The sequence below is a fragment of the Mustelus asterias genome, unplaced genomic scaffold (assembly GCF_964213995.1).
Source record: "Mustelus asterias unplaced genomic scaffold, sMusAst1.hap1.1 HAP1_SCAFFOLD_4772, whole genome shotgun sequence".
Classification (NCBI taxonomy): domain Eukaryota; kingdom Metazoa; phylum Chordata; class Chondrichthyes; order Carcharhiniformes; family Triakidae; genus Mustelus; species Mustelus asterias.
Window position 1 is genome coordinate 1 of NW_027594715.1, and position 12,943 is coordinate 12,943.

Here is a 12,943-nt window from a genome sequence, read left to right on the forward strand (position 1 = left end):
CCACTTTATACCCAGTGTCAGCATCGAGCACTCCCAGAGACAGGTACAATACAGAGCTCCCTCTACATTACCCTGACAGTGTAACCCCCCATGATCCTGGAGTATCCACTTTATACCCAGTGTCAGCATCGAGCACTCCCAGAGACAGGTACAATACAGAGCTCCCTCTACATTACCCTGACAGTGTAACCCCCCTCCCCACTTTATACCCAGTGTCAGCATCGAGCACTCCCAGAGACAGGTACAATACAGAGCTCCCTCTACATTACCCTGACAGTGTAACCCCCTCCCCACTTTATACCCAGTGTCAGCATCGAGCACTCCCAGAGACAGGTACAATACAGAGCTCCCTCTACATCACCCTGACAGTGTAACCCCCTCCCCACTTTATACCCAGTGTCAGCATCGAGCACTCCCAGAGACAGGTACAATACAGAGCTCCCTCTACATCACCCTGACAGTGTAACCCCCCTCCCCACTTTATACCCAGTGTCAGCATCGAGCACTCCCAGAGACAGGTACAATAAGGAGCTCCCTCTACATTACCCTGACAGTGTCACCCCCTCTCCACTTTATACCCAGTGTCAGCATCGAGCACTCCCAGAGACAGGTACAATACAGAGCTCCCTCTACATTACCCTGACAGTGTCACCCCCTCTCCACTTTATACCCAGTGTCAGCATCGAGCACTCCCAGAGACAGGTACAATACAGAGCTCCCTCTACATTACCCTGACAGTGTAACCCCCCTCCCCACTTTATACCCAGTGTCAGCATCGAGCACTCCCAGAGACAGGTACAATACAGAGCTCCCTCTACATTACCCTGACAGTGTAACCCCCCTCCCCACTTTATACCCAGTGTCAGCATCGAGCACTCCCAGAGACAGGTACAATACAGAGCTCCCTCTACATCACCCTGACAGTGTAACCCCCCTCCCCACTTTATACCCAGTGTCAGCATCGAGCTCTCCCAGAGACAGGTACAATACAGAGCTCCCTCTACATCACCCTGACACTGTAACCCCCCCTCCCCACTTTATACCCAGTGTCAGCATCGAGCACTCCCAGAGACAGGTACAATACAGAGCTCCCTCTACATCACCCTGACAGTGTAACCCCTCTCCCCACTTTATACCCAGTGTCAGCATCGAGCACTCCCAGAGACAGGTACAATACAGAGCTCCCTCTACATCACCCTGACAGTGTAACCCCCCTCCCCACTTTATACCCAGTGTCAGCATCGAGCACTCCCAGAGACGTACAATACAGAGCTCCCTCTACATTACCCTGACAGTGTAACCCCCCTCCCCACTTTATACCCAGTGTCAGCATCGAGCACTCCCAGAGACAGGTACAATACAGAGCTCCCTCTACATCACCCTGACAGTGTAACCCCCCTCCCCACTTTATACCCAGTGTCAGCATCGAGCACTCCCAGAGACAGGTACAATACAGAGCTCCCTCTACATTACCCTGACAGTGTAACCCCCCTCCCCACTTTATACCCAGTGTCAGCATCGAGCTCTCCCAGAGACAGGTACAATACAGAGCTCCCTCTACATCACCCTGACAGTGTAACCCCCTCCCCACTTTATACCCAGTGTCAGCATCGAGCTCTCCCAGAGACAGGTACAATACAGAGCTCCCTCTACATTACCCTGACAGTGTAACCCCCCTCCCCACTTTATACCCAGTGTCAGCATCGAGCTCTCCCAGAGACAGGTACAATACAGAGCTCCCTCTACATCACCCTGACAGTGTAACCCCCCTCCCCACTTTATACCCAGTGTCAGCATCGAGCACTCCCAGAGACAGGTACAATACAGAGCTCCCTCTACATTACCCTGACAGTGTAACCCCCCTCCCCACTTTATATCCAGTGTCAGCATCGAGCTCTCCCAGAGACAGGTACAATACAGAGCTCCCTCTACATTACCCTGACAGTGTAACCCCCCTCCCCACTTTATACCCAGTGTCAGCATCGAGCACTCCCAGAGACAGGTACAACACAGAGCTCCCTCTACATTACCCTGACAGTGTAACCCCCCTCCCCACTTTATACCCAGTGTCAGCATCGAGCTCTCCCAGAGACAGGGACAATACAGAGCTCCCTCTACATCACCCAGACAGTGTAACCCCCCTCCCCACTTTATACCCAGTGTCAGCATCGAGCTCTCCCAGAGACAGGTACAATACAGAGCTCCCTCTACATTACCATTTTGCGTCCTGTGAGTGTTCGAGGTCTGTATCTCCCAGCCACAGTTTCTCCTCCGTCTGTTCCAAGTATTCCTGCGCCCATTTCGCTGGGCAGGACATCTCCGGATCTGCGAGAGAGAGAGAGGGAGGGAGGAGGGATGAAGGAAGAATGTCATCCCCCTCATTCACCATGTCTCGCTCTCCTCCCCCCCCGCCCCCCCTCCCCACACCTACCTGCCGCCTCGGCTATGAACTCCCTGGACCAGTCAGCTTCGCTGTACCCTTGCGATGTGTCAACGGTAGGTTCAGAGGCCAGGAACTCTTCAGCCCAGCTGCCAGACATGGCCAGATCAGCGACTCCCGGAGCTACAGAGAGAGAGACAGAGAGAGAGACAGAGAGAGAGACAGAGAGAGAGACAGAGAGAGAGACAGAGAGAGAGACAGAGAGAGAGACAGAGAGACAGAGAGAGAGAGAGACAGAGAGAGAGAGACAGAGAGAGAGAGAGAGAGAGAGAGACAGAGAGAGAGAGAGAGAGAGAGGCAGAGAGAGAGAGAGGCAGAGAGAGGCAGAGAGAGGCAGAGAGGCAGAGAGACAGAGAGACAGAGAGACAGAGAGACAGAGAGACAGAGAGACAGAGAGAGAGAGAGACAGAGAGAGCGAGACAGAGAGAGCGAGACAGAGAGAGCGAGACAGAGAGAGCGAGACAGAGAGAGCGAGACAGAGAGAGCGAGACAGAGAGAGCGAGACAGAGAGAGCGAGACAGAGAGAGCGAGACAGAGAGAGCGAGACAGAGAGAGCGAGACAGAGAGAGCGAGACAGAGAGAGCGAGACAGAGAGAGCGAGACAGAGAGAGCGAGACAGAGAGAGCGAGACAGAGAGAGCGAGACAGAGAGAGCGAGACAGAGAGAGCGAGACAGAGAGAGCGAGACAGAGAGAGCGAGACAGAGAGAGCGAGACAGAGAGAGCGAGACAGAGAGAGCGAGACAGAGAGAGCGAGACAGAGAGAGCGAGACAGAGAGAGCGAGACAGAGAGAGCGAGACAGAGAGAGCGAGACAGAGAGAGCGAGACAGAGAGAGCGAGACAGAGAGAGCGAGACAGAGAGAGCGAGACAGAGAGAGCGAGACAGAGAGAGCGAGACAGAGAGAGCGAGACAGAGAGAGCGAGACAGAGAGAGCGAGACAGAGAGAGCGAGACAGAGAGAGCGAGACAGAGAGAGCGAGACAGAGAGAGCGAGACAGAGAGAGCGAGACAGAGAGAGCGAGACAGAGAGAGCGAGACAGAGAGAGCGAGACAGAGAGAGCGAGACAGAGAGAGCGAGACAGAGAGAGCGAGACAGAGAGAGCGAGACAGAGAGAGCGAGACAGAGAGAGCGAGACAGAGAGAGCGAGACAGAGAGAGCGAGACAGAGAGAGCGAGACAGAGAGAGCGAGACAGAGAGAGCGAGACAGAGAGAGCGAGACAGAGAGAGCGAGACAGAGAGAGCGAGACAGAGAGAGCGAGACAGAGAGAGCGAGACAGAGAGAGCGAGACAGAGAGAGCGAGACAGAGAGAGCGAGACAGAGAGAGCGAGACAGAGAGAGCGAGACAGAGAGAGCGAGACAGAGAGAGCGAGACAGAGAGAGCGAGACAGAGAGAGCGAGACAGAGAGAGCGAGACAGAGAGAGCGAGACAGAGAGAGCGAGACAGAGAGAGCGAGACAGAGAGAGCGAGACAGAGAGAGCGAGACAGAGAGAGCGAGACAGAGAGAGCGAGACAGAGAGAGCGAGACAGAGAGAGCGAGACAGAGAGAGCGAGACAGAGAGAGCGAGACAGAGAGAGCGAGACAGAGAGAGCGAGACAGAGAGAGCGAGACAGAGAGAGCGAGACAGAGAGAGCGAGACAGAGAGAGCGAGACAGAGAGAGCGAGACAGAGAGAGCGAGACAGAGAGAGCGAGACAGAGAGAGCGAGACAGAGAGAGCGAGACAGAGAGAGCGAGACAGAGAGAGCGAGACAGAGAGAGCGAGACAGAGAGAGCGAGACAGAGAGAGCGAGACAGAGAGAGCGAGACAGAGAGAGCGAGACAGAGAGAGCGAGACAGAGAGAGCGAGACAGAGAGAGCGAGACAGAGAGAGCGAGACAGAGAGAGCGAGACAGAGAGAGCGAGACAGAGAGAGCGAGACAGAGAGAGCGAGACAGAGAGAGCGAGACAGAGAGAGCGAGACAGAGAGAGCGAGACAGAGAGAGCGAGACAGAGAGAGCGAGACAGAGAGAGCGAGACAGAGAGAGCGAGACAGAGAGAGCGAGACAGAGAGAGCGAGACAGAGAGAGCGAGACAGAGAGAGCGAGACAGAGAGAGCGAGACAGAGAGAGCGAGACAGAGAGAGCGAGACAGAGAGAGCGAGACAGAGAGAGCGAGACAGAGAGAGCGAGACAGAGAGAGCGAGACAGAGAGAGCGAGACAGAGAGAGCGAGACAGAGAGAGCGAGAGAGGGAGAGAGACAGAGAGGGAGAGAGACAGAGAGGGAGAGAGACAGAGAGAGTGAGAGAGAGAGCGACAGAGAGGGAGAGAGACAGAGAAACAGAGACAGAGAGGGAGAGAGAGAGACAGAGAGGGAGAAAGACAGAGAGTAAGAGAGAGGGAGAGAGACAGAGAGAGGGAGAGAGACAGAGAGAGGGAGAGAAACAGAGAGAGGGAGAGAAACAGAGAGAGGGAGAGAAACAGAGAGAGGGAGAGAGACAGAGAGAGGGAGAGAAACAGAGAGAGGGAGAGAGAGACAGAAAGGGAGGGAGGGGAGAGTGAGGGAGAGTGCCAAGAATAGAACAACATCAATATACTCACTCCCAACTGTCCAGCAGCTCCCACATACTGCAGGAGCAACACCTCACCCCCAACTGTCCACCAGCTCCCACATACTGCAGGAGCAACACCTCACCCCCAACTGTCCCCCAGCTCCCACATACTACAGGAGCAACACCTCACCCCCAACTGTCCACCAGCTCCCACATACTACAGGAGGAACACCTCACCCCCAACTGTCCCCCAGCTCCCACATACTACAGGAGCAACACCTCACCCCCAACTGTCCACCCGCTCCCACATACTACAGGAGCAACACCTCACTCCCAACTGTCCACCAGCTCCCACATACTACAGGAGCAACACCTCACTCCCAACTGTCCACCAGCTCCCACATACTACAGGAGCAACACCTCACCCCCAACTGTCCAGCAGCTCCCACATACTGCAGGAGCAACACCCCACCCCCAACTGTCCACCAGCTCCCACATACCACAGGAGCAACACCTCACCCCCAACTGTCCACCAGCTCCCACATACCACAGGAGCAACACCTCACCCCCAACTGTCCACCAGCTCCCACATACTACAGGAGCAACACCTCACCCCCAACTGTCCCCCAGCTCCCACATACTACAGGAGCAACACCTCACCCCCAACTGTCCACCAGCTCCCACATACTGAAGGAGCAACACCTCACCCCCAACTGTCCCCCAGCTCCCACATACTACAGAAGCAACACCTCATCCGCAACTGTCCACCAGTTCCCACATACTACAGGAGCAACACCTCACCCCCAACTGTCCACCAGCTCCCACATACTACAGGAGCAACACCTCACCCCCAACTGTCCCCCAGCTCCCACATACTACAGGAGCAACACCTCACCCCAAACTGTCCACCAGCTCCCACATACTACAGTAGCAACACCTCACCCCCAACTGTCCACCAGCTCCCACACACTACAGGAGCAACACCTCACCCCCAACTGTCCACCAGCTCCCACATACTGCAGGAGCAACACCTCACCCTCAACTGTCCACCAGCTCCCACATACTACAGGAGCAACACCTCACCCCCAACTGTCCACCAGCTCCCACATACTACAGGAGCAACACCTCACCCCCAACTGTCCACCAGCTCCCACATACTACAGGAGCAACACCTCACCCCCAACTGTCCACCAGCTCCCACATACTACAGGAGCAACACCTCACCCCCAACTGTCCACCAGCTCCCACACACTACAGGAGCAACACCTCACCCCCAACTGTCCACCAGCTCCCACATACTGCAGGAGCAACACCTCATCCGCAACTGTCCACCAGCTCCCACATACCACAGCTGCAACACCTCAGTGTCCACCTCCAACCCCATCACCCCCCGGCTCCCCTCCCCTCTCTCAGTCGGCGTACCTCGCTGGGGTCCAAGATGAAGGTTAGAGTTCTCAATCTCCTGCATCTCCGCCAGTAGATCATCCATCTTGAAGGTATGTGGGGCTCGGGAGAGCAGTGTACCATTCTGCTCCGTGAGAAACTCCGACACAAGCTACGAGAGAGGTTTTTTAAAAAGTTCATTTATTCGTGTCACAAGTCGGCTTACATTAACACCGCAATGAAGTTACTGTGAGAATCCCCCGGTCGCCCACACTCCGGCGCCTGTTCGGGTTACACTGAGGGAGAATTTAGCACGGCCCGATGCACCCTAACCCAGCACGTTCTTTCAGACTGTGGGAGGAAACCGGAGCACCCGGAGGAAACCCACGCAGACACGGGGAGAATGTGCAGACTCCGCACAGACAGTGACCCGAGCCGGGAATCGAACTGTACCACCGCAAGCTAATCGAAGGTTTGGGGTGGTTTATGCAGAGAATAACAGGTACCCGGGAGTGAGTTACAGACTGGAATCTAATCGAGGGGTTCGGGATGGTTTATATATAGAATAACAGATACCCGGGAGTGAGTTACAGACTGGAATCTAATCGAGGGGTTCGGGGTGGTTTATATATAGAATAACAGGTACCCGGGAGTGAGTTACAGACTGGAATCTAATCGAGGGGTTCGGGGTGGTTTATATATAGAATAACAGGTACCCGGGAGTGAGTTACAGACTGGAATCTAATCGAGGGGTTCGGGGTGGTTTATATATAGAATAACAGATACCCGGGAGTGAGTTACAGACTGGAATCTAATCGAGGGGTTCGGGGTGGTTTATATATAGAATAACAGGTACCCGGGAGTGAGTTACAGACTGGAATCTAATCGAGGGGTTCGGGGTGGTTTATATACAGAATAACAGATACCCGGGAGTGAGTTACAGACTGGAATCTAATCGAGGGGTTCGGGGTGGTTTATATATAGAATAACAGATACCCGGGAGTGAGTTACTGACTGGAATCTAATCGAGGGGTTCGGGGTGATTTATATATAGAATAACAGATACCCGGGAGTGAGTTACAGACTGGAATCTAATCGAGGGGTTCGGGATGGTTTATATATAGAATAACAGATACCCGGGAGTGAGTTACAGACTGGAATCTAATCGAGGGGTTCGGGGTGGTTTATATATAGAATAACAGATACCCGGGAGTGAGTTACAGACTGGAATCTAATCGAGGGGTTCGGGGTGGTTTATATACAGAATAACAGATACCCGGGAGTGAGTTACAGACTGGAATCTAATCGAGGGGTTCGGGGTGGTTTATATATAGAATAACAGATACCCGGGTGTGAGTTATAGACTGGAATCTCATCGAGGGGTTCAGGGTGGTTTATATATAGAATAACAGATACCCGGGAGTGAGTTACAGACTGGAATCTAATCGGGGGATTCGGGATGGTTTTTACAATTTAGCACGGCCAATGCACCCTAACCAGCACGTCTTTCGTACTGTGGGAGGAAACCGGAGCACCCGGAGGAAACCCACACAGACACGGGGAGAATGTGCAAACTCCACACAGACAGTGACCCGAGCCGGGAATCGAACCCGGGTCCCTGGCGCTGTGAGGCAGCAGAGCTAACCACTGCGCCACACTCTCTGCAAAACAATGTCTTGTTGAAGTTGTACAAGACATTGGTAAGGCCACACTTGGAATACTGTGTACAGTTCTGGTCACCCTATTATAGAAAGGATATTATTAAACTAGAAAGAGTGCGGAAAATATTTACTAGGATGCTACCGGGACTTGATGGTTTGAGTTCTCAGGAGAGGTTGGATCGACTGGGACTTTTTTCTCTGCAGCGTAGGAGGCTGAGGGGTGATCTTATAGAGGTCTATAAAATAATGAGGGGCACAGATCAGCTAGATAGTCAACATCTTTTCCCAAAGGTAGGGGAGTCTAAAACTAGAGGGCAGAGGTTTAAGGTGAGAGGGGAGAGATACAAAAGGGTCCAGAGGGGCAATTATTTCACACAGAGGGTGGTGAGTGTCTGGAACGAGCTGCCAGAGGCAGTAGTAGAGGCGGGTACAATTTTGTCTTTTAAAAAGCGTTTAGACAGTTACATGGGTAAGATGGGTATAGAGGGATATGGGCCAAATGCGGGCAATTGGGACTAGCTTAGGGGTTTAAACAAAAGGGCAGCATGGACAAGTTGGGCCGAAGGGCCTGTTTCCATGCTGTAAACCTCGATGACATCTGTGCGCCCAAAGGGTTATACTTTGAGACATTAATGACGTTTCATTACATGATGACGATTTAGATGGTATTATATTCCATGTTAAAGAACAAAGAACAGTATGGCACAGGAACAGGCCCATCACCCATCAGTCCTCTGCCTGCCTCCCCTTCCTGTGTCTTTCAAGGTACGCCTTGAATGTTGCTCATGTGTCTCCCACTTCCACTGGCAGCAGAGATAACTACCGTGCCAGGGTGAGCGAGACAGAGCAACGGAGAGAGAGAGACAGAGAGAGAGAGACAGAGAGAGAGAGACAGAGAGAGAGGGAGCGACAGATAGAGAGAGAGAGGGCGCGACAGAGAGAGAGAGGGGGCGAGAGAGAGAGAGAGGGGGCGAGAGAGAGAGAGAGAGCGACAGAGAGAGAGAGAGGGCGCGACAGAGAGAGAGAGGGGGCGAGAGAGAGAGAGAAGGGGCGACAGAAAGAGAGAGAGACAGAGAGAGAGAGAGAGCGACAGAGAGAGAGAGAGCGACAGAGAGAGAGAGAGAGCGACAGAGAGAGAGAGAGAGCGACAGAGAGAGAGAGAGCGACAGAGAGAGAGAGAGCGACAGAGAGAGACAGAGGGGGAGCGACAGAGAGAGAGAGGGGGAGCGACAGAGAGAGAGAGGGGGAGCGACAGAGAGAGAGAGGGGGAGCGACAGAGAGAGAGAGGGGGAGCGACAGAGAGAGAGAGGGGGAGCGACAGAGAGAGAGAGGGGGAGCGACAGAGAGAGAGAGGGGGAGCGACAGAGAGAGAGAGGGGGAGCGACAGAGAGAGAGAGGGGGAGCGACAGAGAGAGAGAGGGGGAGCGACAGAGAGAGAGAGGGGGAGCGACAGAGAGAGAGAGGGGGAGCGACAGAGAGAGAGAGGGGGAGCGACAGAGAGAGAGAGGGGGAGCGACAGAGAGAGAGAGGGGGAGCGACAGAGAGAGAGAGGCAGCGACAGAGAGAGAGAGGGAGCGACAGAGAGAGGGGGCGACAGAGAGAGAGAGAGGGGAGCGACAGAGAGAGAGAGGGGGAGCGACAGAGAGAGAGAGGGGGAGCGACAGAGAGAGAGAGGGGGAGCGACAGAGAGAGAGAGGGGGAGCGACAGAGAGAGAGAGGGGGAGCGACAGAGAGAGAGAGGGGGAGCGACAGAGAGAGGGGGAGCGACAGAGAGAGGGGGAGCGACAGAGAGAGAGAGGGGGAGCGACAGAGAGAGAGAGGGGGAGCGACAGAGAGAGAGAGGGGGAGCGACAGAGAGAGAGAGGGGGAGCGACAGAGAGAGAGAGAGAGGGAGCGACAGAGAGAGAGAGAGGGAGCGACAGAGAGAGAGAGAGAGGGAGCGACAGAGAGAGAGAGAGAGGGAGCGACAGAGAGAGAAAGAGAGGGAGCGACAGAGAGAGAGAGGGGGCGCGACAGAGAGAGAGCGAGAGAGGGAGCGACAGAGAGAGAGAGGGGGAGTGACAGAGCGAGAGAGAGGGGGCGACAGAGCGAGAGAGAGGGGGCGACAGAGCGAGAGAGAGGGGGGCAGAGAGAGAGAGAGGGAGCGACAGAGCGAGAGAGAGGGGGGCGATAGAGAGAGAGAGAGAGGGAGCGACAGAGCGAGAGAGAGGGGGGCGATAGAGAGAGAGAGAGGGGGAGAGTGACAGAGCGAGAGAGAGGGGGCGACTGAGCGAGAGAGAGGGGGCGACAGAGCGAGAGAGAGGGGGCGACAGAGCGAGAGAGAGGGGGCGACAGAGCGAGAGAGAGGGGGCGACAGAGCGAGAGAGAGGGGGCGACAGAGCGAGAGAGAGGGGGCGACAGAGCGAGAGAGAGGGGGCGACAGAGCGAGAGAGAGGGGGCGACAGAGCGAGAGAGAGGGGGCGACAGAGCGAGAGAGAGGGGGCGACAGAGCGAGAGAGAGGGGGCGACAGAGCGAGAGAGAGGGGGCGACAGAGCGAGAGAGAGGGGGCGACAGAGCGAGAGAGAGGGGGCGACAGAGCGAGAGAGAGGGGGCGACAGAGCGAGAGAGAGGGGGCGACAGAGCGAGAGAGAGGGGGCGACAGAGCGAGAGAGAGGGGGCGACAGAGCGAGAGAGAGGGGGCGACAGAGCGAGAGAGAGGGGGCGACAGAGCGAGAGAGAGGGGGCGACAGAGCGAGAGAGAGGGGGCGACAGAGCGAGAGAGAGGGGGCGACAGAGCGAGAGAGAGGGGGCGACAGAGCGAGAGAGAGGGGGGCAGAGAGAGAGAGAGGGCGCGACAGAGAGAGAGGGAGCGACAGAGCGAGAGAGAGGGGGGCAGAGAGAGAGAGAGGGCGCGACAGAGAGAGAGGGAGCGACAGAGCGAGAGAGAGAGGGAGCGACAGAGCGAGAGAGAGGGGGGCAGAGAGAGAGAGAGGGCGCGACAGAGAGAGGGAGCGACAGAGCGAGAGAGAGAGGGAGCGACATAGAGAGAAAGAGGGGGGGCGACAGAGAGAGAGAGAGAGGGGAGGGACAGAGAGAGTGACGGGGAGCGACAGAGAGAGAGAGAGGGGGGGCAACAGAGCGAGTGAGAGGGGAGCGACAGAGAGAGTGAGGCAGAGCGACAGAGAGTGAGGGGAGCGACAGAGAGAGAGGGGGAGCGACAGAGCGAGAGAGAGGGGAGGGACAGAGAGAGAGAGAGGAGTGACAGAGCGAGAGAGAGAGCGGAGGGACAGAGAGAGAGAGGGAGTGACAGAGCGAGAGAGAGAGGGGAGCGACAGAGAGAGAGAGGGGAGCGACAGAGAGAGAGAGGGGGAGTGACAGAGCGAGTGAGAGGGAGCGACAGAGGGACAGAGAGAGTGAGGGGGAGCGACCAGCAGGGGGAGTGAAGTAGTTCGGCCTGTTGAACAATGGGATAGTACCCAGAAGGCCCGGAATGGATATCGGTAAAGCTCCCGCCCCCCCGTCCCCTTCCCCAGCCGGGACCCAACAACATAAAGCTCCCCGGCCATCCCCGGCACACAGAACTGTCCCGACGTCCCTTACCTCCTCCTCTGTCACGGTTCCCAGAGCGGGAGATATCTGGAAAAGAGAGAGAGAGAGAGTTGACACTGGGACACGCCAGGAGACATGGGGAACACCCACCGCCTGCAAGTTCCCCCCTCCGAGCCCCTCACACCATCCCCGACTTGGAAACATATCGGCCGTTCCTTCACTGTGGCTGGGGTCGGAATCCCGGAACTCCCTCCCTAACAGCACCGTGGGTGTACCTACACCACACACGGGACTGACTGATGTCCAATAACAATCCCGGAACTCCCTCCCTAACAGCACCGTGGGTGTACCTACACCACGCACGGGGACTGACTGATGTCCAATAACAATCCCGGAACTCCCTCCCTAACAGCGCCGTGGGTGTACCTACACCACACACGGGGACTGAGTGATGTCCAATAACAATCCTGGAACTCCCTCCCTAACAGCACAGTGGGTGTACCTACACCACACACGGGGACTGACTGATGTCCAATAACAATCCCGGAAGTCCCTCCCTAACAGCGCCGTGGGTGTACCTACACCCCACACGGGGACTGACTGATGTCCAATAACAATCCCGGAACTCCCTCCCTAACAGCGCCGTGGGTGTACCTACACCATACACGGGGACTGACTGATGCCCAATAACAATCCCGGAACTCCCTCCCTAACAGCGCCCTGGGTGTACCTACACCACACACGGGGACTGACTGATGTCCAATAACAATCCCGGAACTCCCTCCCTAACAGCGCCGTGGGTGTACCTCCACCACACACGGGGACTGACTGATGTCCAATAACAATCCTGGAACTCTCTCCCTAACAGCGCCGTGGGTGTACCTACACCACACACGGGACTGACTGATGTCCAATAACAATCCTGGAACTCCCTCCCCAACAGCGCCGTGGGTGTACCTACACCACACACGGGGACTGACTGATGTCCAATAACAATCCTGGAACTCCCTCCCTAACAGCGCCGTGGGTGTACCTACACCACACACGGGGACTGACTGATGTCCAATAACAATCCTGGAACTCCCTCCCTAACAGCGCCGTGGGTGTACCTACACCACACACGGGGACTGACTGATGTCCAATAACAATCCCGGAACTCCCTCCCTAACAGCGCCGTGGGTGTACCTACACCACACACGGGGACTGACTGATGTCCAATAACAATCCTGGAACTCCCTCCCCAACAGCGCCGTGGGTGTACCTACACCACACACGGGACTGAGTGATGTCCAATAACAATCCCGGAACTCTCTCCCTAACAGCGCCGTGGGTGTACCTACACCACACACGGGGACTGAGTGATGTCCAATAACAATCCCGGAACTCCCTCCCTAACAGTGC

General features: G+C 55.7%; 1 protein-coding gene across 1 annotated transcript; it reads right to left on the minus strand.

Annotated features, from left to right (window-relative positions):
• Nucleotides 1-2,216: 2,216 nt before the first annotated feature.
• Nucleotides 2,217-11,625, minus strand: LOC144491227 (peroxisomal targeting signal 1 receptor-like; the record flags this gene model as incomplete). Its single annotated transcript, XM_078208907.1, has 4 exons — nt 11,594-11,625; nt 6,392-6,524; nt 2,432-2,563; nt 2,217-2,325 (listed from the first exon to the last, which is right to left on the minus strand). Coding segments are annotated over exons 2-4 (308 nt in total), but the record flags the coding sequence as incomplete, so codon positions are not given.
• Nucleotides 11,626-12,943: the final 1,318 nt, after the last annotated feature.